The sequence below is a fragment of the Bos grunniens genome, chromosome 9, assembly GCF_055505025.1.
Source record: "Bos grunniens cultivar Pamir isolate PY7600 chromosome 9, Bosgru_T2T1.0, whole genome shotgun sequence".
Classification (NCBI taxonomy): Eukaryota; Metazoa; Chordata; class Mammalia; order Artiodactyla; family Bovidae; genus Bos; species Bos grunniens.
The window spans coordinates 66,205,339-66,232,030 of NC_141173.1; the positions used below are offsets into that span (position 1 = coordinate 66,205,339).

General features: G+C 39.2%; 1 protein-coding gene across 9 annotated transcripts in view; it reads left to right on the forward strand.

The window, feature by feature from the left end:
• CEP162 (centrosomal protein 162) overlaps positions 1 to 26,692 on the forward strand; it is a 93,383-nt gene that overhangs the window by 58,151 nt on the left and 8,540 nt on the right. For 6 of the 9 annotated variants that reach the window (XM_086316403.1, XM_086316402.1, XM_086316405.1 and 3 more), the window contains 9 exons: positions 601 to 713; positions 2,600 to 2,705; positions 7,829 to 7,955; positions 8,814 to 8,977; positions 10,272 to 10,376; positions 14,466 to 14,678; positions 15,801 to 16,450; positions 20,892 to 21,033; positions 22,128 to 22,226. In XM_086316403.1, the coding sequence (XP_086172529.1) occupies positions 601 to 713; positions 2,600 to 2,705; positions 7,829 to 7,955; positions 8,814 to 8,977; positions 10,272 to 10,376; positions 14,466 to 14,678; positions 15,801 to 16,450; positions 20,892 to 21,033; positions 22,128 to 22,226 (1,719 nt within the window). Of the gene's footprint in view, positions 1 to 600; positions 714 to 2,599; positions 2,706 to 2,945; positions 3,220 to 7,828; positions 7,956 to 8,813; positions 8,978 to 10,271; positions 10,377 to 14,465; positions 14,679 to 15,800; positions 16,451 to 20,891; positions 21,034 to 22,127; positions 22,227 to 26,692 lie in introns of all 9 variants that reach the window. The other 3 variants (XR_015132371.1, XR_015132370.1, XR_015132369.1) reach the window with 3 other exon arrangements.

A 26,692-nucleotide genomic window follows, 5' to 3' on the forward strand; every position in this document is an offset into this window, starting at 1 on the left:
TGATTTTAAAGAGGTTAATAAGCCAGAGCATCTGAGCACAGATGGGTACTTTCTCCCCTATCCTCACTGTTTGAGTCCCTCTTTCACTCAAGCCAGATGTTGTACTGGGTCTAGTCTATACACTCACTGCCCTGATCTTCCAGAAGCACCCAGTCTCTAACTCCATGCTCACATAAAGTTCCAGAAACAAACACAGATACCCACTGCGGCTATGTCCAGTCACCTCACTGCAGAAAGATGGGCCAAAAGCAAGAAAAAGAGTGTGCAGACAGCCCCAAACAGCACACAAGTCAGGATGTGGTTCTTCCTGCAGTCACTGGTCCATTTACTCGCGTGAAATGCAGTACATTACTCTGATGGGCTCTTTGATTTGGGGAATTTTTTTTTCAACTAATGATTTTGAACATTTTAGAAAGAACTGTTCTCGGTTTACAGATTTTCTTCTGAGACAAAAAGTTAGAAAAAGATTTTGCTTACTCAAAAACTGAAGAAATTGAAAAGCCTTTAAAATTGCTTAAAGGATACATCTTTTATAAGCAAATAAACTTATGTAAGTACTACTGGTTTTTAACTAAAATGTAATTTTCTGTTTATAAAAAGGAAAATGAAAAATTGTATAATCAAGTGAAAGATCTCCAAGAACAAAACAAAAAAAATGAGGAGCGAATGTTCAAGGAAAACCAGAGTTTATTCAGTGAATTAGCTGCCTTAAAGTAAGTCCTTTTTAAATTCTTAAGATCAAATATACTTTGACTATTTCTAAGCATTTTATTATTATATTAATAATACATTTAGTTATACTTAGAAATTTTAGAAGTTGTACACTGATTTACAGTTTTGTAACTTTTACATTTTTCATATTCAGTGATTCTCTTTGGTGTTCAGTGATCAGTACATACTTTAGTATTTTCAGCATATTGGTATTAGAATTTCACATCAATTTCAGGAAACTGAATTATTCCTTTTAAATCTGAGATACTTAGATAATATAATAATAGTAAATAATAATAAACTACAGTATTATTTACTGTGTTAGGTCAGATTGCATACAAGTAGAGCTTGAGATGGGGATCTTTGTGGAGGTGCTTTTCTGGAAGATAACTCTTAGGACAAGGGGCAAGAGAAGCGAGATGAGGTGAGGATTGGGGTGGATGGTGAGCGGGAAAATCAGTGAGACTGGGTTTCGGCTGGAGGCTGGCTTCATTCCACTCTCACCAGGACATGGAGGAGAACAGATTTCATTACATAGTTGGTCCCTACTTGAGTCAAGTGGAGAACAGCCCTTTGAACCCCTCAAGGCAGTCTGTCACTGGATGAAGTGGGTCCCAGGAAGCAGCTTGCGGGTATCCTCTGGGGCAGGGGGCAGGAGCTGCTGTTTGGCAAGGAAATTTCTCCAGAGAAAGAACCTGGGAGTTATTACAATAAACATACCACGGCAGGCTGACAGAGCGCTAGCACCCACTTAGGAACCAGTCATACTTCAGACTGTAAGGTCTTTGGGATGTTACTATGTCCATCTTTAATATACTAAGTGAAAGAGCTGAACCACCAAACATGGGGAGGCTAGGGTTCTATCTTCTTTTAGGAAGTGACTGCCAGCTGTGCATCATTTCACCTAAACACCTGAAATCTCAGATAGAACTACTATCCGAAGAAACATCTTGGACTGTGAATGTCATGTACATTATGTTTATTTACATACTACTTCCATTTTTTGCAAGATAATTTAGGGCATAAGAGACAAGGCTGCTGTTAGCTCACACTGATCTTTCATGCACAGTAGAAAAAGGCACACCTTGTAGCAGACAAAGCTAGAAAGTACACAGGTTGGCAAGTTGAAGGCACTTTTGTATAAATTGGGGGGTCACCCCTTTCTCCTGGTAAGTGTGATCCCCATGGCAGAGCTAATAATCTGCATAGTTCTAATGCCTCAGGGCTTCTACATCTGCTTTCTTCCCAGATGCTTCAATAATATATTTTAAAATTTTATATCTTATATTGCCTGGCTTCTAAAAGAGAAGATCTATTCCTGGCTCCAAACCTGAGGCTCTAAATGAATTTCCACAATGGAATAAATTGTTTCTTTAGACAGATGATCATGTACAGATTCCTAAACTCCTTGTATAATGTTCCCTGGAAAAAAAAGAAAAAGAAAAACTGACTTGAAGGAACCAGTAGTAGATTGTATTTGGTTTTATTTGTTTGTTTCCATGGGTATGATTGGCAATTTGTGTTTCTCAGAAAGGAGTCTAGAGTGATATGACAAGGACTACGGAACACCACAGGGGAAATGCAATGCAGGAAGTCTTTCCCAGACATTGATTTTCTTTTTTCTGAAAATTGGCAAGAAATGTTTTTATATTACAAATACACCAATACTCTTAGAGTTTCAATTCTTTTAGATTATACATAAACATTTCCCTTAAAGTATACTCCTCTTCTAACATTTCAGTATTGTATTCTTTAGTGCAAATGAACTGTTTATCTTCAGAGACTCAGTTTTGATGTGCAAAGAGTTTTTAATTTTTAAGAATCGAATATTTTGTACTTAAAGGAGGACATTGTAAACATATATGTATTTATTTTCAAAATAAATCAGAGAACAGATGCACAGAAGTCGTTTCCTGTCTCAAGCAGTTGAAGATTCAGAGCCCACCAAAAATCAAAATTTTACAGATCTGTTAGCAGAACTACGGGCAGCACAGGTAAGGTACATAAGGATTTTAACCATTAGCAACAGGAAAGTGTGTTATAAAAATCCTTATGTGTGTAAAAAAGAAAAATCTGCTTTTGTAACTTATGAATAAATCTGCTTATAAATTTCATACCAATTAAAAACTAGGAAATACCTAAGATTAGCATTGAAATACCTGTGACCTCAATATAGAGGAAACAATGTGATACTGGTTATAGATGGCATCTTTTATTATCCAACCTCTCATCAGGCATTTATCATGTGGAGTCATGTTGGAGGCAGAGCCTTATTTAGGGAAGATCCCTTGGAGGAGGGCATGGCAGCCCACTCCAGTATTCTTGCCTGGAGAATCCCATGGACAGAGGAGCTTGAGGGGCTACAGTCCATAGGGTCGCCAAGAGTTGGACACGACTGAAGTGGCTGAACATGCATGCGTGTACATACCTAACTTCAAACAAACTCCTCTTTGAAAATGGAGGGCTGAAATAGGAAAACAATTTGAAAGTGATCATTCACCTTAAAAAGTGAGTTGACTTTTCCTCAGTCTTCCTAAGTGGGCTGTACACTTAAGAGGGGCTGAGACTATATCTGAAGAATTTGTATCTGATATGCCTGACAGAGCGGTGAAATGCAATATCTGCTACATAATTTTTTTCTTTATTTTTACTGAATTGTACTATAAAGCATATGGCCTAGAATTTCCTAAAGCAGTGTTTACCAATGGGAAAAGTTTGGGAATTTAGGGCAGATTATTTCTGTCTTAAGCAGAACAGTTTTATGCATTGCTTGGTTTTTATCACTCCTGTCCTCAAGAACTATGCTTGTGGCACCCACCCGTCACTGTAACACTCAAAACCACTGCCACAGACAGCTCCTGTGGAAGGGCAGTTAGCTTTCCCCACTCCCTCCCATTAAGTACTTTGAATCTATTTCAACGATTATGCACATTAGAATAATTCCAATTGCATGTCACTTTCTAATTAGAAATTTATTACATAAAGTTAGGCTACACAGAAATTTAAACATGCCAGAGTTCAGTAGTTGATATTTGACAGGTTTTTGCAGTATATAAAATGAAGCTTCAAATATGAACCCATTAGAGAACTTCCTTAAGATGCATGTGGGTACAGAATAATGATTAGATTGGTAAGCAGATAAATAGAAAGAATAAATGATTGGACACCTTCACTTATCAGTGGGCCTCAAAAACTAGCAAGTTAAGAGAGAAATTACTGTAGTTTATGAAGGCTTGGGAAAGCATGATTAGGTTGTGACCACAGCATTAACTTCACTTGAAGGCTGTTATTAGTGACCTTTTAAAAGTGCGGTTTTGGACTCATTTTTGAACAAATGGGAAACCAAAACTGACACTGAAATCACCAGAACATACTGGCTAAAATATAATTAACATCTTGTAAATTACATAACCCAACTCTCAAGAAAGTAAAGTGAACTTCTCGGGTCAGAAACAGAGCTAGCAGTAAGCATTGCTCCTGGGCTGTCAGCTCAGTAACCACAAGCCTTGAGCTTGAACAACAAAGTGGAGATAGGACCCCAGGACTGCACAGGGCCATATCCTTCAGTAAAAAAGTGTTTTAGGAAAAAACTGACCCACTTTCAGAAGGGACTGAAATGTCGAGAAAGCTTCTCTCTCTTAACTTGGTATCTATAGAAAGAGAGGGGGAAAAGATCTCATCTTCTCAGTGCTTTATTGATTATTCAGTATAGATGTCATCCCTTCTCCTTTCATTTGTGTTTTAGTATTTGAATTGACACTACCTTCAAGGGTGGGTCGGGCTTCCCTCATAGCTCAGTTGGTAAAGAATCCACCTGCAGTGCAGGAGATCCCAGTTCGATTCCTGGGTCGGGAAGATTTGCTGGAGAAGGGATAGGCTACCCACTCCAGTATTCTTGGGCTTCCCTTTGGCTCAGCCGGTAAAGAGTCTGCCTGCGATGTGGGAGACCTGGGTTCGATCCCTGGGTTGGGAATATCCCCAGGAGAAGGGAAAGGCTACCCACTCCAGTATTCTGGCCTGGAGAATTCCATGACTGTACAGTCCATGGGATCGCAAAGAGTCGGACACGACTAGGTGACTTTCACTTTCAAAAGTGGGTCATGCTCAATCTGGGGGAAGAAAAAAAACCATAAAATGATCCTCAGTCAGCAGTCATCCAAAACACTCTTAAGAGTGTCCACTCTTAACCCAGTTCACACAGTATTCCTACAGATTAAATCATGTTGACAGTACACTTGCAATGCAAAATTACAAAATCCAGGGAAACAACCCACCATGAGTAGGCATGGGGTAACTTAATAAACAGGATTAAAACCCCAGTAGGATTATTGAGTCGGAGAAGCCAATGGCACCCCACTCCAGTACTCTTGCCTGGAAAATCCCATGGGTGTCGGAGCCTGGTAGGCTGCAGTCCATGAGGTCGCTAAGAGTCGGACATGGCTGAGCGACTTCACTTTCACTTTCATGCATTGGAGAAGGAAATGGCAACCCACTCCAGTACTCTTGCCTGGAAAATCCCAGGGATGGGGGAGCCTGGTTGGCTTCCATCTATGGGATCGCACAGAGTTGGACACGACTGAAGTGAGTTAGCAGTGGGATTATTGAGTAGACTATAAATTAAATGCATTTTAAATGATTAAATATACAGAATAAGTGAGAAATTCAATGTGAGGAAGGAACAAAACAGACCAGGGAAATTCAGAGAAAAATAAAGAGAATAAGTAGAAAAGTTAAATAGATGATCAGATGTAATTAAGAAGAAAGTAGTCAACTGGAAGATAGACCTAAGAGAACTTAGACTGAAACACACGAAATAGAGAAATAGAAAATAACAGAAATAGGAGATGCTATAATATGTAATTAAATGTTTTTATAAAGTAATGGCCAGGAATTTTCTAGAAATTATAAAAGATGAATTCTCAAATTCAGGAAATACAGTGAGTCCTGCTCAGGATACATAAGTAAAAATCTACATCCAAGCCCATCATGGTGAAAGTACCAAAGGCAGGAACACCTTAAAAGAAATGTGTTAGTTAAAGGTAAAAGTTATTTGGGGATGTGGTTATTTGTGCAAATACCAAAAGATGGAATGCCATTATGTCTGGTTTTCTGAGTTTAAATAGTTTTAGAGCAAAAATTCATACTGGGATAAATCTGTAGTATAATGTTCATGTCAAACCTACTTAAAAATTAATACCCATTAGTGTAGTCATAAAATGTGAGCTGGTTCTTTGTAAACTATGGATGGACACATACTGAAAGCAAAGATCTTGAGCCCTTAGCTTCTAGTTTCCCACGATGAGGAGGAGGATGAAGCTGACTGCAGCTCAGCAGTCACTTAGGAACTCCTCTTGCCTGTGGAAAAATGGCAGGTAAACAAGACAGGCCTGTACCTTGCTCACTAGGAACGTGTATTCAACCAGGGAAGACAGATAAGTGAGCAAGAAATAGGTGCACATGGAGGTTAAGTTCTTTGAGAAAAATAAGAACAGAGACTAGTGGTAGGCAGGGCAGGGGTTAGGCAGCTCTCAGCAGCGTGGGTGAGCAAGCAAGGAGGCGCTCCTGAGAAAGTTGTGTCTGTGTCAGGAGCTGAGGAGGAGCAGCCACTCACTGTGCAAAGACCGAGCCTTCCATACAGGGACATGGTGCCTCGGAAGCCTCTGAGGAACGAGTGGGTGAGTAAGGACAAGAGTGATGGAAAAGAGGGTCAGAGAGATAGACAGAGGCCTCCGAGTGTCCGCACAGTAAATTCTTGAAGAAACTCAGCATTCTCCTGAAAAGACATCTACAGAAGATCACACAAAAGATTAAACAGTGAAATGATGCCGCTAAAACCACGATTATATTAATACAAGGCCTTAGGGGTGGATTTATTTTCTTCATAAGCCTGGATTTTAAATTGTAAGGTAATGTGATAAAGTTTCTAAGAATTTTCCTCTAGACACTGAACTTGCCAAGTGTACCACCTTGAATACAGGGATTTCTTCAGTAGTTATCAGCTGAGTTGAGTGTGCACTTACTGAGTACCTGCCATGTGCCTGGTGCCATGAAGTAAACAAGTAGTAAAATCAGTCTTGATATCCCCAAAGAGCTTTCAGCCTAATAAAGAGAAAAGGCAGGTAATACAGATCAGTGTCACATGAAACAGAGTAATAAATGCTGTACTTCCAGGTACACTGGAAGTTTGTGGGAATGCAGGGGTGGGGTTTATCAGGAAGAGCCTCATTTGAACTATACTTTGAAAGGTAAATATGACTCTGTCAAGGCTAGGAGTAAGGGCTGTTGAGTATGGCATGTACAGCACATTGAGAATTTAACTTGTGTCAAGCATAGTTTTTGCCTTTGTGATACAAGGATGAGAAAAATAAAGTTCTGCTTTCAAGTAAATATATAATATGTCAGGTGGTGATGAGTATGTGAGAGGAAAGTAAAGCCATACACCTGGGGACCAGGGTGGGGGTTTCTAGTTTAGAGTGACCAGACAAGGCCTTCCTGGGGCTTCATTTGAGCAGAAATCCTGATAAAGTGAAGGAGCAAGCCACTTGGCTGTCTAAGGGTAGAGGGAACAGTAAGGGCCAATACCTTGAGGCAGGAACATGCTGGGCAGGTTCAAAGAACAGCTAGGAGGTCTCTGTAGGCGTGCAGTGGGAGGGGGAGTTTGCAGGCCATGCGTCCGAGGAGTGGGCAAGCCTGGGTTCTGTGACGCTGAAGGTCATGGTAAGAGCTGTAGGTTTCCCCTAAAAGAGGTGGGAGCCACCAGAGAGTTTCAGACCAAGAAATGATATTAACTGACTCCTGAAGGCAGTTCCTCTGGTTCCTGGGAGAACAGATTGTAGGTGCTGAGGGTGGAAGAGGCAGCCTGGTTAGGAGGGTGGAGAAACCCAGGAGCAGTAAGAAAAGAGATTGGAAGGGGCCTGGAAGCTGTGTTAAGTGATGAGAACTGATTCTCGGAGGCTCTGGGGAGCTTGTATCACTGGAAGGGGAATAGTGATAAAATCAAGCTGAAATTTAAGAAAAATAATTAGCAGTCTTTATGATGAATTGGGTGAAAGAGACACTATTCTACAATTGATTGTGGTTGGAAATAATTTGCTTCTGTATTTTTATGAATATCTAGAAAGAAAAGAACAGTTTGTTGGAAGACATCAAAAGACTGAAGCAGGACAAACAAGCTCTTGAAGTAGACTTGGAAAAAGTGAAGAAAGAGAGAGACCAAGCCAAAGACCAGATTGCTTATGCTACAGGTAAAAGTCGGAGCTGAAACAGTTTACCTTTATACTCTTAACTGTTCTCATCTTGAGTTAAGTAATAGCAGTTGGATAGTATAATCAAAATGCTATTCCTTGAAGTGTATTATAATTTTAGAAGCTTTTAAAATATTAGTTATTAATAGGTATGTGCATTTGATTGGTTTTAGCATCAATGTTTACAAGATCAAAGAAAGTCATGGATTATTTTGAGTTTGTGGCATCACATACTTAGTTGTTTATAGTCATCTCAGGTGGACTGTGACTTTTCAGGGTATAGTCCCTCTTTTTATCTCTGAGTCTGAAACATATGCTCTCAGGTATTTGCCAAATGAACAAATAACATTGTACTATGTTGTAGAAAACACAAAGATGGATACAGCGTACCTCACCAGGGAAAACAAAGGAGAGTAAAATAAGAAAGCAGAAAAGTTTAATATTAAAAAAATTAGAAATAAACATGAGGATGCTAATGAGGATTTCAGAGAAGAGTGGCATTTGAGCTGGGTTCTGACAGAGAGATTCATAGGTAAAGAAATGGAGAGGCCCAGAGTCCTACATTTATTTTCATAGAAACGACTTTACTTTTATAATGAAAGTCATTGGGAAAACTATTAATCAAGAATTTCTAGATTCCAGCTTTGCTACAAGTTTGATGATGTGGACTATGAGCAGTCTTCATCCTCCTTCACTAATACACTAAAGTGGACACAGCCTTACAAAAAAACAAGTTTTTTGCCTCTTTCTTAATAAGTGCTTGCATTAGAGAGGTATTGGTTTTCATTTAAAATCTTTTAGTTTATTTCCACATTTTGAAAAATTATAATCGAGTTATTGAATTACTTGATCTTATAGGTGAAAAATTATATGAAATAAAAATTATAGAAGAAACCCATAAACAAGAAATCAGTCGTCTGCAAAAAAGATTACAGTGGTATGCCGAAAATCAGGAACTTCTAGATAAAGATGCAGTTCGGCTTAAAGAAGCAAATGAAGAAATTAAGAAGCTGAAACTTGAGGTAACAGATCATTTCAGAATGTGTTTCTATAGATGAACCCTGTTATCGTCAACACTCCTTCATAGGCTTGTGTCATTGAGTCAATCTACTTGAAATTCTTTTAATTACAGTGGTCAGGTGGACTTCGGTTTGTGTTTATTTGTGTAGTCTGTTTTAGATTAAACTGAGAATACAGGCAGCTCTCTGTATCCTCAAGTTCCCTATCCAGCAGATTCAGTCAACCATGGATTAAAAATATTCAGAAAAAACAGAATGTCAAAAAGCAAAATTTGCTGTGCAGTGGAAACTATTTTCATAGCATTTACATTGTTTTAGGTATTATAAATAATCTAGAGATAAAGTATATAGGAAAAAACTGAAAGTTGCTCAGTCATGTCTGACTCTTTGCGACCCCATGGACTGTATGTGGCCCACTAGGCTCCTCTGTCCATGGAATTCTCCAGGCAAAAATCCTGGAGTTTGCCATTTCCTTCTCCAAGGGTCCTTCCCAACCCAGGGATTGAACCCAAGTCTCCTGCATTGCAGGCAGATTCTTTACTATCTGAGCCACCAGGGAAGCCCAATGTAGAGATGATTTAAAGTATACAGGAGTTACATGCAAATTCTATACCATGCCCAGTCCACTTGTCACTTTGGCCTGAAGAGGCCTGGCCTGCATTCTTCCCATGTCTCACTCTCTGTTTCAGCTCTGATTTCTACTCCCCAGAAAGAGCTTCATAACCTCTTTATCTAATATAGCTACCAGTCCTGCCCCCTTCTGACTCTTTCTTTCTCATTCTTTTACTTTATTTTCTTTGTAGTACTTGTCATGCTCCAGAGAAGGCAATGGCACCCCACTGCAGTACTCTTGCCTGGAAAATCCCATGGACGGAGGAGCCTGGTAGGCTGCAGTCCATGGGGTCGCTAAGAGTCAGACACGACTGAGCGACTTCACTTTCACTTTTCACTTTCATGCATTGGAGAAGGAAATGGCAACCCACTCCAATGTTCTTGCCTGGAGAATCCCAGGGACGGTGGGGCCTGGTGGACTGCCGTCTAAGGGGTTGCACAGAATCGGACACGACTGAAGCGACTTAGCAGCACTTGTCATGCTCAGAAGTTACTGATTTACTTCATTAGCTCATCAGAGCTCTCCTTCCATTAGGACATAAGCCCCGTGAAAGCAGGCTTCTGGCTTGTCTTGTTTGCTCTCTGTCTCCAGCACAGTGCCCTAAAATGAACTCCCATCATGCTTCCCTCTTGAGGTCTGTGTTTCAAGTGTAAGTTTCTTAACATGGTCTTTCCTTTTTGGTAGGTTGAGAAGCTGAAAGCTGAATCTGGAAATCCATCCATCCAGCAGAAGATACGTTTAAAAGAAAAAGCAGCTGATACCAAAAGAATTCAGGATCTAGAGCGACAGGTATGTGTTCAGGGTAAATTTTCATTAAGATATTTTATATACAGTGCATTTTTGTTTTTTGTTTTAGAAGTTTCTATACAATGTAATCAACTTGCAAGTTTTTGCTCTTACTCATTTTAATATAGAACTGCCTCTGCTTTCAACTTTGAATATAGTATTCAAAGTAACAATAAAAGCAGGAAAGAAAGTCATTTTATATAATCTGCGGTTCTGTGAATAAAGAAATTTTTAAAGTCATGTGTCTCATTAGGTGGTAGACCTACTGATGAAAGGTTGTTTGCATCCCAACTCTGTTTGACATCCAGGAAGAAAGAAACAGAAGTCTGACACTTGGGATGTAGAGCTAGGATACTTTCTCCTGAAGAAGGATAGGTGAGAGAGGAGGGCGGGGTAGGAGACCCTCCAGTTGGGAGTGTGTTAGTAGCGCTTGAGAAGTCTTGTGGGATGCTCTGGAAACCGAACATCCAGCCTCCCAGAGAGCTGGCCACAGTTTGGAGCTCTCGCTCACACTATTTGTGTGTGTGCACACTCAGTTGTGTCCAGCTCTTTGCAACCCTGTGGACTATAGTCCGCCACGCTCCTCTGTCACTGTTTAGACTTAGAAATAAAATACTCATGTCATGGTCAGTGTGGCTGGGAGACTTTTTTCAAAAACTGTATAGTGACACTTATTAGGATAAAGTTTTTTCTTTTTCATTGTAGTAGTTATTTTGTAAGTAGGAATACTAATTAACTTTTTCCTTATGTTTTTAAAACCTTCTGTAATGTAGTGTTTGTATTCATAACTAAGTATTAAAACAAAATTAGAACTTCAGCCCTGTTCATAAGGGCACATGATGCTGTAGTTGTGACACTTAGATATACAGCTATTATTCCATCACAGACCTGAAACTGTGAGGTCATCACTGGGCTGAATATTATCCCCATTTTAGAAGAAGAAGGAAAACTGGGCAAAAAATTAACTTTGTTAATTTTACAGGACCTGTTAGATTAAAAGGTATGATTTGGTAGTTTGGTTCAGTGGCCACAAGAGAAGGAAAGAGGTGGTTTGAAGAGCTAGAAATATTCTGAAATAACTATAGTCCAGGATTGTTTGACTTTTTTCCCCCCAGCTTAAGACTTAGGTTAGCCCACGTAGAAGAAGCCATCCAGAATTGTGAGAAGAGACCAAAGGAACCACTTCCCCAGTAGATGACTTAATTTTAAGAGAATACTGTGGAACCAAACATATAAGAGTAAAAAATAAAACATGCTTAAAGACAAAATTAAGGTTTGAAATGGTGACCCACATTGACCAGGAATACAATGTTTATAAAAGTAGCCTCCCTCTTTTACTAGCACTTTCATTAAAAATTTAATGGTTTATTGGATTAGAGCTTTCTAAAATATTATTCATTAATTTTTGTATAGTTTGCTACACATGCATTTCAAATCCTACTCTCTTCTCAGGAGCAGATGTTTCTATCCTAATGATTGTAAGTCTTAATATATATTTTATAATCAAGGTATATCACAACATATTCAGAATCATTTTGAGCTATATTCTGAAATAGATTATAGAATAAAACATCCTTTTTTCTAAATAGTACATAAGGAAAAGTGGGGCTAATTGTATGCACGTTAATAGTGAAAATTTCAGGTTATGTGTATTCATTCATGCTCTTATTTAATGAGCATGAATATATATATATTCAAAAATATATGCATAAATATACATAAATATATAAATTTATACATAAGCATAAATATACCTTATTTAATGGTATATTCAGTAGTTTAATTCCCAGTGAGATTTTCTTTTTTATTTGTATGATAGAGCCACACTGATAACAGTGACCAAAGAAGAATATTAAAAAGCCAGATTAAAGAAGATAGAAATAAAATTAGGTTTCCACCAAAAATGTAGTATACATTTTAAAATACCAAAATCACATTGAAAACACTGCTTAACATTTAAATGAATATATTAATTATAGACATGTTAAATCCATTTTTAAAAACTAGTTTCTTTTTAAATTTATATTTTAGATGAAGGATAATTGCTTTATAGAATTTTGTTGTTTTCTGCCAAACGTGGTCTCTTAATATACATAGAATGTATGTATATATATATGTATACCTTTATATGCTTACATCTAATCTAGATTTTTAATACCAGAGGAAGCAAAACTGAAAATTTTGCAGATGAAATTATCAGTATTTATATCTGGATATATTCCACTTGACATCTGTGCATTTGTATACATATCGATGTACATATTTGTGTACATTTATGAATATGAAAGCAGTCTTCAGGTATGGAAATATTTGCTGTTAACTTCGCAAATGGTGTTACCTTTAAGAACCTACTCCAAGCCAGGCTTCACCAATATGTGAACCGTGAACTTCCAGATGTTCAAGCTGGTTTTAGAAAAGGCAGACGAACCAGAGATCAAATTGCCAACATCCACTGGATCATGGAAAAAGCAAGAGAGTTCCAGAAAAACATCGATTTCTGCTTTATTGACTATGCCAAAGCCTTTGTGTGGATCACAATAAACTGTGGAAAATTCTGAAAGAGATGGGAATACTAGACCACCTGACCTGCCTCCTGAGAAACCTATATGCAGGTCAGGAAGCAGCAGTTAGAATTAGACATGGAACAACAGACTGGTTCCAAATAGGAAAAGGTGTATGTCAAGGCTGTATATTGTCACCCTGCTTATTTAACTTCTATGCGAGTACATCATGAGAAACGCTGGGCTGGAAGAAGCACAAAGTGGAATCAAGATTGGTGGGAGAAATATCAATAACCTCAGATATGCAGATAACACCACCCTTATGGCAGAAAGTGAAGAGGAACTAAAAAGCCTCTTGATGAAAGTGAAAGTGGAGAGTGAAAAAGTTGGCTTAAAGTTCAACATTCAGAAAACTAAGATCATGGCATCTGGTCCCATCACTTCATGGGAAATAGATGGGGAAACAGTAGAAACAGTGTCAGACTTTATTTTTTGGAGCTCCAAAATCACTGCAGATGGTGACTGCAGCCATGAAATTAAAAGATGCTTACTCCTTGGAAGGAAAGTTATGACCAACCTAGATAGCATATTCAAAAGCAGAGACATTACTTTGCCAACAAAGGTCTGTCTAGTCAAGGCTGTGGTTTTTCCTGTGGTCATGTATGGATGTGAGAGTTGGACTGTGAAGAAGGCTGAGCACCGAAGAATTGATGCTTTTGAACTGTGGTGTTGCAGAAGACTCCTGAGAGTCCCTTGGACTGCAAGGAGATCCAACCAGTCCATCCTAAAGGAGACCAGTCCTGGGTGTTTATTGGAAGGACTGATGCTGAGGCTGAAACTCCAATACTTTGGCCACCTCATGCGAAGAATTGACTCATTGGAAAAGACCCTGATGCTGGGAGGGATTGGGGGCAGGAGGAGAAGGGGACGACAGAGGATGAGATGGCTGGAGGGCATCACCGACTTGATGGACCTGAGTTTGGGTGAACTCCAGGAGTTGGTGATGCCAGGGAGGCCTGGCGTGCTGCAATTCATGGGGTCGCAAAGAGTCGGACATGACTGAGGGACTGAACTGAATTGAAGGACTAATAGTCTAGGAACCAGATTTTGAGCAATCCATTTTGCCTTAGGAAAGGTGGTTTTTGAGACCAGATCATGATAAAACATTACCTGGCCCTCTTCACATGCTGGCCACTCTGCTAATCACTGAGACAGATGTCATCTGATGCTCACTTAATTGCATGAACACCATGAAATCAGTATTGTTTTCTTCCTGTTTTTCCAGTGAGGTGGAGATTTAGATTGAGGAGTATAATAGGAAGTCACAAGATCTATTTCAAATAAATATAAGAGGGTTTCTGTAAATTAATCAGTTAAATTAAATTAGACATTATACTGTAGTGTTTTTTAATCAGATAATCTAGATTAGAAATTTGAAATTTGTGTTACTGTACATCTGATTTAGTCTTGAAATGTGATATAAACATCTCTTTGAAATCTAAACATGGCTAATATAATCTAAATGTGTACATTAAACTGCTTAATTTTAATATATCTATGACTTTCAATGCATACTACAATATTTCACTAGGTTAAGGAAATGGAAGGAATTCTAAAGAGACGATACCCCAATTCTTTGCCAGCTTTAATACTGGCTGCGTCAGCAGCTGGTGATATAGCAGATAGAAATACAGTGGAGTTTATGGAAAAAAGGATAAAAAAACTAGAAGCTGATCTGGAGGGCAGAGATGAAGAAGCAAAGAAAAGCCTTCGTACCATGGAACAGCAGTTTCAGAAAATGAGGGTAAGTGCCAGGCTAGCCATGGAGGTGGGGCTCTGAGGTATGCCATGGTAGCTGAGAGCTTCTTAGAATGAGACAGAAGAGTATGTCTTGGGGTGGAGCAGTGGGGAGCGGTGCAGAGACCAAATAGAGGAATGAATTCCAACCCCTCCCTTTTGATCCGTCTAAATTTTCCCAACTTTTTCCTTTTTCCCGTCCCTATCTCGTTCCACTTTTGCCCCTGCTCATTTTTGGCCACTTCTTTCATTTCTGATTCCCAGTGCACATCAAGTGTTCAGTTGCCTTCTCATGTGCTCTTCCTTCTTCTGAAATAGCCCAGTTTCCACTTATCCCCAAATTTACACACACCCCTCAAGGCTGAAGTTGAATGTGCTCTCTCTCTCTGCCGTCTTCTCCCCTTCCCTCAAGGCCTCCAGACCCACTCGGGTACCTCATCCCCTCTGCCGTGTGTTCGTAGGCCCATTACCACAGTTACCACCGGACATTGAAACTTGCCGTGTCACTCTCACCAGGCTGTGAACTGTTGGAACGCAGGAACTGAATTTATCTGTAGGGTCTGACGCAGTGCCAGCAGTTGTAGCTCAATAAATATTCATTGAATAAATGAACAAAATTCTTATCATGCCTCCCTCCTTGGCCTGGACTGTTAGGTTATTTTTGTTAATTTAGCTCTAGTATGCAAATTCTAGTCTGACTTGGGTGAAATTTCTAAATTGATGTTAAGCCGTTGAAAATGTGCAATTTCTTATAGACGTTAGTATCCCCGACTGCTTTCCCTATTTATCCTCAGGGAGAATAGTTTGTCAATTTGCATAGAGAAGGGTACACAGTAATGGTGAGACTTAAAATAAGTTTTAGTATACAAAAACGTGTAATTTAATGTTATAAAACAACATACAGCATTATGAAATTATATAACATATATTGAGAATATGTAATGGAATGCCCATCAAAGATTAGAACTTCAACACATTTGACTGACTCAAGGAGCATGGACTTGGAGGCATCAGACTATATGGTGGGTCCCTGAATGAAGGAAAAGGCAGGGCCTGGGAGAGTTCAGGGCTTCGGTAACTAATGAAGCATTTAGCAGCGGTCTGTTGTTGCATGGATTCTTCTCTGCAGATTCAGTATGAGCAGAGACTGGAGGAACAGGAGCAGTTACTTGCTTGCAAATTGAAGGAGGCAGCCCAGAACCAACAGGACAACTCCTCAAGGACTAAAGCACTGGAGAAGGAACTGGATGATGTTAAGGAAGCCCATCAGATCACCATAAGAAACCTTGAAGCTGAAATAGATGTTCTTAAATATCAGAATGCTGAATTGGAACTCAGGAAGACTGAGAAGGATGATAAAGATTTCCAGTCCATAGAGTTCCAGGTGGAACAGGCTCACTCTAAAGCTAAACTGGTCAGGCTCAATGAGGAGCTGGCTGCAAAGGGGAGAGAGATACAGGACCTTTCCAAAACTGTGGAGCGGCTGCAGAAGGAGAGGAGAAAGATGCTCTCTAACCAGCAGTCTAAGGCTCGAGAGGAAATGACTGCCAAAAGGGTGAAGAAAGATGGTCTGCACCCTGGCAAAGGAAATGCTGACTCCTCTGGAACCCTGGAGGGCAAACTTTACCAACCACATACTTTTACTGATTCTCACATTTCAGAGGTTTTACAAGAAAACTGCAGATTGAAAAATGAAGTGGCGAGATTAACTGTGGAGGGGAATGAGCTGAAGATGAAATCTGAAGCTACAGTGAATCAATTTGAAAACACCATGAAAAGGTAAAAAAAAAAAAAAAAAGTGAGTATGTAGAGACATAGAAAGAAAAATTTAAAAATCTTAAGATGTATTTCCCCTGGGTAATTATTTTGACCCTGAAATAAATTCACAAACCAAAATTTAAGAACCTGTACAACATGTCATTTCTTCTCCAGGAGATCTTCCCTGACCCCGTGGTTCGAACCTGGTTCTCCCACATTACGGGCAGATTCTTTACCATCTGAGGCACCAGGGAAGCCCCCTGAACCAAATTCACAAGCCAAATTTTAAGAAGCTGTATAACACAGCTAAGTGTAGATCTGTTTGAAGGTTGGATCTCCTACCTGTTGCAAGCTGAGATTCTCATGAACTGGAATCTTCATGTGAACCCCATCCTTCCTTCCCAGTCTTGTTTCTCTGCACATATCCAAATGGTGTTAGTAAGCTGACCCATCTCTACAGATTTATGGTTGTGGTAGGCAGATGGCTGTCAGAAAACAGCTCTTGTTAAAATCAGTTGATATCCTAAGAGGAAACGGTGCTCTTTTCCAAAATAACTCTTCAAATTAATCTTGTGATCACATCTGTTCATGCCTTGAAGAACTTCTGTACTTAATCCCTTTCTTTCTCAGAAACTCTAAGAACCATCTCCTTTCTCTCTCCTCTGAGCCTTTCCAGAGGCTTACATCTTTTTCACCCAATCAAACCAAGTTCTTGTCCTCTTTCTGCCTTTCAGGACCAGATTTCCCACAGGTCGCCTCTCCTTGTATTTCCTCCTGACTTGCTCTAAGCATGGTCTTGTCCTCACACTGTTGACGCTGGTCTCTGGAGAACGTTTCTCAAGCAATGGAGTTTTCTCCATTGACACTGCGGAGACAGTGTCGATTACACTGCCTTTCCTAAAAGGATGGCCAACCTAGATAGCATAATGAAAAGCAGAGACATTACTTTGCCAACAAAGGTCCGTCTAGTCAAGGCTATGGTTTTTCCAGTGGTCATGTATGGATGTGAGAGTTGGACTGTGAAGAAAGCTGAGTGCCGAAGAATTGATACTTTTGAACTGTGGTGTTGGAGAAGACTCTTGAGAGTCCCTTGGACTGCAAGGAGGTCCAACCAGTCCATTCTAAAGAAGATCAGCCCTGGGATTTCTTTGGAAGGAATGATGCTAAAGCTGAAACTCCAGTATTTTGGCCACCTCATGGGAAGAGTTGACTCATTGGAAAAGACTCTGATGCTGGGAGGGATTGGGGGCAGGAGGAGAAGGGGACGACAGAGGATGAGATGGCTGGATGGCATCACTGACTTGATGGACGTGAGTTTGAGTGCACTCCGGGAGTTGGTGATGGACAGGGAGGCCTGGCGTGCTGCGATGCATGGGGTCACAAAGAGTCAGACATGACTGAGCGACTAAACTGAACTGAACTTCCTCCCTTAATCTCCATGACATACCAGCTCTCACTAAAGCTCCTTTTCTGCTGCTTTTAAGTGACTCTTGAATCCTTTTCATTCTCCTGCCTCAAAAATCTGACTTTGTTACAAAGTTTTTGGCTTTTAACTGTCTATTCTCTGCTCCTCCTCCTTTGCTAAACTCATCCATTCTTTATGGCTTCTATGAACCTGACTCCTAGATTTTACTTTTCAAGTCTTATTTTCTTCCCTGAGTTCAGATGTTAAATCTGAAAATTTGTTGGATTATTCCTCTTGAAATTAGTAGTATTTCAATTTTTTTTTCTCTTTTTTACATGTAAAGTAATCCCTCCCTTCCAGCATCCCTGTCTCTGTCTGTGACCATACTTTTTCAATTTCCAGGCCCAGCTTTAGCACCTTTTTCCCTTGGGTTGACAGTCTGTTGGGTGCTTCCTTATAAGTGCTTATTTTGCTTTCCTACTCCTTTTATTAGTGTGGCCTGCTTGGTTTACTAGGCAGTTGGCCCACCCCGATCTCCCCAATTTCAGTTTCTGTCTCCCCTGATCATCTTGCTTAAAAATCATTAATATTCTTTAGTACTCCTGTGTCTGAACCACTGTCCTCCAGTGACTCCCAACTTTCCTCAAACGTCAGGACTAAATTTCTGTCCCTGGCATCTCAAGTCCCATCACCATTCTAATCCTGCTCTATCAGAGTTGTGTTACTTGCCAAGTTTCTTCCCTGCCTTTTGCTCATTCATGTTTCATTTTCTAGGAAAAATATTACCCAGAGCTTCTTAGAAATTTCCTGCTCCCACCTCCAACTCCTGTATAACTTATATACCAAGAAAGCACTGTCATACATCACCTTACAGCTTCTTGAGAACTGATGTAAGATTATACTTCTTTTGCAACTTGTAGGCAATAATAGGTCTGAATATGAAGTTCAATGTAAGGTTTAGAGTGTATAAAACATGTAATTTAATGTTTGTGAAGCAACATATTAATTATGAAATTATATAACATATTGAGAATATATAACATTATGCCCTTCAGAGATTAGAATTTCAATACACTTGACTAGGGCTTCCCAGATGTCTCAGTAGTAAAGAATTCACCTGCCACTCCAGGAGACACAGGTTCGATCCCTGGGTTGGGATATGCCCTGGAGAAGGCAACGGCAACCGACCTCAGTGTTCTTGCCCGGGAAATCCCACGGACAGAGGAGCCTGGCGGGCTATAATCCATGGGGTTGCAAAGAGTTGGACACAACTGAACACACACACATACTTGACTAAATTAAGGAACCCAGAGTTGGAAGCATGAGTAGTGAGTGCCTGAATGAAGGAAGAGAGAGGACCTGGCAGAGTGCAGGGAGAATAAGCAGAAGAAGCACCTAACAAAAGCTTATTGATTGATAGGCAGCCACATCTGATTGAGCCATCATGGCAGTTGTATCACTTCCAAATTGAAACCTTGATTCTTTGTCCTGAATATGATAGTAGTAATGAAGCCAGTTGAAAAGAATCGTGTTGTTTAGTCATTCTGATGATGATGTTTAGTCACATCTGACTCTTTGCGACCCCATGAACTGCAGCACACCAGGCTTCCCTGTCCTTCACTGTCTCCTGGAGTTTGCTCAGATTCATGTCCATTGAGTCGGTGATACCATCCAACCATCTCATCCTCTGTCATCCCCTTCTCCTCCTGCCCTCCATCTTTCCCAGTATCAGGGTCTTTTCTACTGAGTCAGTTCTTCACATCAGGTGGCCAAAGTATTGGAGCTTCAGCATAGGTCCTTCCAATGAATATTCAGGGTTGATTTCTTTTAAGATTGACTGGCTTGATTTCCTTGTTGTCCAAGAGACTCTGAAGTGTCTTCTCCAGCACCATAGTTTGAAAGCATCAGTTCTTCTGTGCTCAGCCTTCTTTATGGTCCAACTCTCACATCTGTACAATACTACTGGAAAAACCATAGCTTTGACTATCTGGACCTTTGTCAGCAAAGGGACATCTCCAAAGATAATTTAAAATTCAGATTTTCCTGTAAATTTTCCTAGACATAATTTATAATTTTTTAGTGTCGTTAGTCTGTTTCTCAGACAGCTCTGAACTGGAGACGTGAAAAGTAACCTTTCTTCTTTTGGCTGTTTTTCACTATAGTTCAGTTATATCATGGGTACTTTAGACTTTTATGCTTGTCTTAGGACCCTAATAACAGTGTTTCAGTGAAGAAGTATTCATATAGTCAAATAAGCAACTAATATGTTTGTTTATAGTTTGGGAATTGCCGTATTAATAAGTATCAACAGTGATTGCTAAATATCTACTTTCAATAAAATTGTGTCATTTTTTAATAATTTTTCGAATAATAGAGGAAATGTTTATCTGTAAGAAATGTCCCGCTTTTTAGTCATAACTTTGCCATTTACTGAACTGCCACTGAATGCATAAATTTTGTCACAGAGACAAATGAGCAGTCTCTCACATTTAATGGTCCAATTAGGTTCAGACTACCTTATGTCCTAAGAATTACCATAAAGATCATTTTATTCGCACAACCTGGAGCTAGCCCTGAAGTTATGCGTGGGCCAAAAACTGGTGAGTGTTGCCTAGAGACAAAACATTTGAGAATCTAAAGAATTGGGACCATAACTCTGAATTTATCTTAAAAGGTAAAATAACGAGCTCTTTGCCGTAAATCCAGACATTTAGAGCCTTTGTTTCTCTCAAAGTGCCCCAGGCTGGTGGTGGTGTCCAGCTCTGCTGGACTCAAACCCCAGCTCTACAATTTACTGACCTAGGACCCCAGACATATCACTCTTTCCTGCACTCAAGTTTGCCTTTATAAAATTGAGTAAATAAGAGCAAGCTCATGGAGTGACTGTAAGAATTCCTAGGCAGTAATGGCTAAAGCACCGAGCACAGTGCAGTAGATATGGTGCCTTCTCTCTGTTTGCTTCTTTACTCTCCAGGCTTCTTATACTGTTTATAGGCTAACTGAATTAGAGGTTGAAGAACCACTTTTATGTGTGGTTTTCTTTAATTTGCTGTAAAGGTTCAAGGAAGAAACTGCAGCACACATCACATCTCTCAAAGCATCTCATCAGAGGGAAGTAGAGAAACTCCTTTGCCAAAATGCAGTTGAGAATTCTTCTTCCAAAGTAGCTGAACTAAATCGTAAAATAGCAACTCAGGAGGTAGGTGACTTTAATAAACTTTGACTGTAATGTGATTTTTTTTTTTTTTAAGATCATTGCCAAAGTATCTGGAAGTACTTAACTTCACTGCTTGAGGTTGGTGATAGAAATGAGAAATTATCATTGCTTTTTTTTTTTTTAATAGAAGTTGACACCCTTACCATACATGTGTTTAACTATTCAACTTTACTGTTATACTTCTAAATAAGTGTTTTTGCAATTTTGTCCCTTTATTTCTCAAATAGTCTTTCTCCTAATAGTGTAATAGTGGTTCAGGGATAAATTGAATGTGATTAGGACCTTAGTGCTTGAACCTGTGTTGAACCATCTCCCTTCACCCGAAGTCCAAACTGACAAGTCACTCTTCTTTCCTGTTTTTCATTAAATAATGTTTCCTAGCCGTTCAGGCGCGGGGGATAAAGTAATGAACAGAGACATGTACATAATTCTAGTCAATACGAAGCATAGTCATCTGAGAATTATGACAGGGCATGTTGACAGTTCATCTGCATTTCCTCAAGGGTGTTGTCCTTGGATAGTATATATGTCAGCTTGTAATATTTACCAATGTCAACTATGTGGCCTGTCTTCTGTGGCTTTTGCAAGTTGAAGAAAAAACCATTAAAAGAGAACTTTCAACTTACTTTCAAATGAGGTATCTAAGAAAAAAGAAAAGAAAGCAAATATGGCAAAACACTAGCAGTGAATAATTCAAGTTGAAGAATATACGAATGTTCCATGTGCTCTTCATCTTTTTTGTAGGTTTTAATTCTAAAAACCAAGCTGGGTGGAGGGGGTGACTTCAAGAAATAATTCTCTCATGACCACCTCTCCCACCCATAATAATTTAACAGCATCTTAATTAAAAAGATATCCATCAGTTGTGGAAGTTTGAGCATGGACAAGATATGAGATATGAAATTATTGTAAATTTTCTTTTATGTAAAAACACTATTGTTAGATTCAGGCAATTTAAAAATAGGATCCTTTTAATTTTTTTAATACATACAAAGGTCATTAGTTCACTTTCCTATATTTTTCAAATGTTCATGGAAAAACTTGACTAACACAGTACTGCTAATATAATTTCCTAGGTACTTATAAAACATTTTCAAAATCAAGTCAATGAGCTGCAGAGTAAGCAAGAGTCTCTTGTAGTTTCTCAAGTTCGAGAAGAAATCCTACAGAAAGAGGTAAGAAATAGCCAAAGTATTGGGCTAACATAAGCTTCTCAGCCATTTCAATCATATAGTCCTGCATAATTTTTTAATTTAAATGTACAAATGGAGATAACTCAGAAATGTCTTATCATGTCAAGAAAATATTAATATTTCCCCAGATGAAGCTCAAATATCAATTAAATTATTTATGTTTGTATTTTCTAAGATTTTCTGAGGACTGGGGAAATGGGGCAGGTTTGGTTTGGTTGTTTTGATTTTTTAGGAGGTAAAATGGTATAGTTAAGGCCATTTCTGCAATAAGTAGTAAGATTATTTAATTTAGTTAAGAAAAAGGTAAGTAAATTATTATGAAAGTAATGCTGGATCATCAAGAACAATACCTTTACAGGAAATAGATCTTTCTGGAAACTCACCATTTTGATTACTCTAAGATCCTTTTGATTCTAGAAAGTATGAAAAATCAAACTGCATTCTATTCTTTGAAGCTTATACATCATTTTTTTTTAAATTATTTGAGGGCTTATTAAATCACATGATAAAAGTGAAGCTTACAACTAAATAGCATCATGGAAAGATTAACGTAAACTAGTCCACAGTCACACAACTCTCCACTTAAACACCGTGTTCTAGGAGTTGAAGGACTGTAGTTGAACACTGTATACTTTTCAGTGTTGAAAATATACATAAACTTTGTTGTATAAGTAATAAACTTACAGAACCTCACAGACCTGAAATAAAATTTTTAGGAAAACAGTAAAAGGAAATACGTGTTCATGTTTGCCAGATGAAGAGGAAGATCAATTTTGGTCAAGTTATCGTGTTCTTAGTTTGGAAATAGCTAAATATTTTGAAAATAGAAAAGCTGTAACACATGATTTCCAAGGCTATTTAACTAGAAGACTAAGGAAATCACTTCATTTCTTGAATAAAGCTAATGACAATCTGCCTTTTGATATGGACTGTACTTACAATAGCTGTTTTAACAGAGCTTATTTATTCCCACCTCTGATAACCCTCTAAAGGTCCTCTCTGATGGCCTGTATGTTATGAACCATTTCATCTCAGGCCAGTGGGAATATGAACCGTTCCTAGCCTGTATAAGCTCCAGGAGTTACTCCAAAACTGCCTCCAGCCAACACACTAGGTCGCCATAGAGCTCGTTCCGTTTGTTTCCCTTCTCTGATGAATTGTAGTCCTGCAGTGCTATTAGCCAGTGCTTGAAAATAGTTGTCTCGTATATTGACTGGATTCTCTGGTTGTTTAAGAAATGTGTTGCTGTTGCGTACTGCACCATGGCCTCGAGTGAAAGCATGCTGTGTATGTATCAAAAGTGGTGAATTCTGTTTTTTGACTGCTTGTTTTTAAAGCAGTTTCATAGAGCTATAAGAAAAAACTGAGTAATTTCAATTTTTTCAACATTGTTCAAGTCAGTTATTGGACCTTTTTAGGTTCCTTTGATAGTGTCATATTTACCCTGATTTTTTTGTAATCCTTGATTCCCACATTGATTATCTGTGCATTTGAGTCAGGTTTGCTTTGGCAGAGATGGTTCTTCACCCGTCAGCTCAGCTTGGGTTTCTGGGTGTGTCTGCTGGTCGTCTTGGCTGCGTAGGGCTTGCTCTCAGGGTCTATTTTTGGGCAGGGCCACTGCCTGAGCTCTGAAGTTGGGGCAAGAGGGATGCCACTGACTGAGTACAGTTGGGCGGGATTTCTGGTTTGATTTCCATACCTAAGTGAAGCTATTTCCTAGCCTGTATCCACAGTACCAGGGGTGGCTTATGATCACGGTATGGCTAAATATTTACTTGAACCTACATTTTATAATAGGAGTCAAAACTGTAATAATGATAGTTACTGTTTATTAAGGGTTTCCTATATATACTAGGCACTGTGTTAAGTGTTCTGTGTGGTTCTCACAATAACCCAAAAGAGTCGGTACTATTATTCCCATTTTATATACGAAGAAACTGATGGTAAGAAAAGTGAAATAACTTACCTGAGGTGGTGGTTGTTGTTCAGTTCCTAAGTCCCCATGAACTGCAGTACGCCAGGCTTCCCTGCCCTTCACTATCTCCCTGAGTTTGCTCAAGCTCACATCCATTGAGTCAGTGATGCTGTCCAACCATCTTATCCTCTGTTGCCCCCTTCTTCTCTTGCCCTCAATCTTTCCCAGCTAATGAGTTGTTTCTCTCATCAGGTGGCTAAAGTAACCTGAGGTTACCAGGCCATAACTAAAATATCAGCATAGGACTCAGGGCCTCTGGCTCCAGGTTCAAGGCTCTCAGTTACTTTACTTTTTCACCAGTCCCCTATCAGTGGACATTCAGGTTGTTGCCAAGTTTTTTATAGTATTCAAGTAGCAAGAAGCACTTTTTTTAACCTCACACCTTTTTTTTTTTTTTTTTGAGGTGTTTGGATTATTTAGCAAATGGATATGATAAGAACTTTAGACAGTATACATTTTGGATGTTGTTTGGTCCCAGGGATATTGAGATTTGTGTGTGGGGGGGTGTGTGTGTGTGTTTTAAAGCAGGAAACACTTTTGATCATGCATCTTTCCTTATGTATCCAGTTGCCTCCAATGAACATATTCACTAAATTCACTAAAATATAAGAATTTTTTAAAAGACTCAACTTTAATTATACTCTTAAAGGTACTTTGTAAGAGGTACAAATGAAGGAAAGTTGTCTCTACTCTTTGTCTGGAACCAAATCTCTGAATTTATGTAATTTACAAATGTTGAATCTTTGAGAGGTGACTCCATTGATTTATTCATGGATAATTGTTAAGCACCCTCTGCTGTGCACAGCTGTAGGAGTTAGGAAAACTGAAGAGAACAAAGACAAAATCCCAGTTCTCATGGAGCTTATCTGGAGAAGGCAATGGCACCCCACTCCAGTACTCTTGCCTGGAAAATCACATGGACGGAAGAGGAGCCTGGTAGGCTGCAGTCCATAGGGTCGCAAAGAGTCGGACACAACTGAGCGACTTCACTTTCACTTTTCACTTTCATGCATTGGATAAGGAAATGGCAACCCACTCCAGTGTTCTTGCCTGGAGAATCCCAGGGACGGCAGAGCCTGGTGGGCTGCCATCTGTGGCGTCGCACAGAGTTGGACACAACTGAAGCAACTTAGCAGCAGCAGCAGCAGCAGCATGGAGCTTATATTTTTTTGGGGTAATGAGACCATAAACAAATATAAGTTCTGATGAAAAAGGTCAACTGAGTCAACATTTATAAAGTACTTAGCATAGCACCTAGCCCACGATACTGCCATAACTCATTACTGCTTATCCTTTAAGACTCAGTTCAGACACAGCTGCCTCCGATTGAGAATCCTGCAGCCACCTCTCCTTCAGATTACGTGTCCCTCACTTAGCACCTTACTGTGCACTTATCTCTCCACCGCAGCATGTCATGTTAGAACTGTCATTCACTCACCTGCTCCTTGCTCTAGACTAGAACTTTCCTGGTGTACCCAGAATGGGTTACCTGTGGTCACAAGATGATGGTGACTGGAAAGGTGGTCTAAAAACAAACTCAGTCATTTTTCAATCATTAAGATGTTTGTAGAGGATGAAATGATACTTGACTAATACATATATGACAGTGCCTCTGACAGCTTTCTTAGTTCAATAATCATTGCTTATTTTGTCTTGGGGGTAGTTTTTGTTGCAGGGGTTTGTTTTTTACAATTTTGTTTTCAGACAAGATTTTTTTGCCCAGCACTCAACACCATGGCATGGTATGTACAACATCTCCCCAACCTTTCTGTAAGTCATCCCCATTAAGGTCTGTTTGTTTATTTGGTCACTGGTGATATCCAGGATGGCCTACATTTAAACTATTTAGATTTGCCACTGATTTAATTTGCTTATATTTTCACATTTTTTAAACTAACGTCAGAAGAGTATATTGGTTCTTTTTTTTTTTTTTAAGTATTATTGGTGTTTTTAGGTACTAGGTGGTTCCTTGTAAAACATGATTGATTGTTAACTTTATCCATTTTCATTTGCTTGTTAATTATTTTTCATTTTGATAACGGCAGGTTATCGTAATTATATGGTATAAAGAGTGCTATTGCTTTATGAAGTCCAATATAGAGATCCCTCATATCACCTCCATTTCACTCCCTGGTGCCATAAAAATTTCACCTTTTTTTTTTTCTGGGCCATGACATGAAAAAGGAGGTACTATGCTAGACTGTCATCTCTCTGAGGACAGGGACTGGGCACTCTAGAGCCTAAGACACAGCCAGCACAGGAAGAGTTCACCACTTACTTATCTCTGTTTATATGTGCATGTTCACATGTGGAATGAATTATTATAAGTTATAAGATGATAAGAACTAGAAGAGAATTACAAATAGAACTATAGGAGGTTGACAAAAAAGGATTCATATTTATTCAACTCTCTGTGTGCTTTAAATGTATTATTTAATCCAAAAAGTAGTCACACTATTAACATATACTTTGT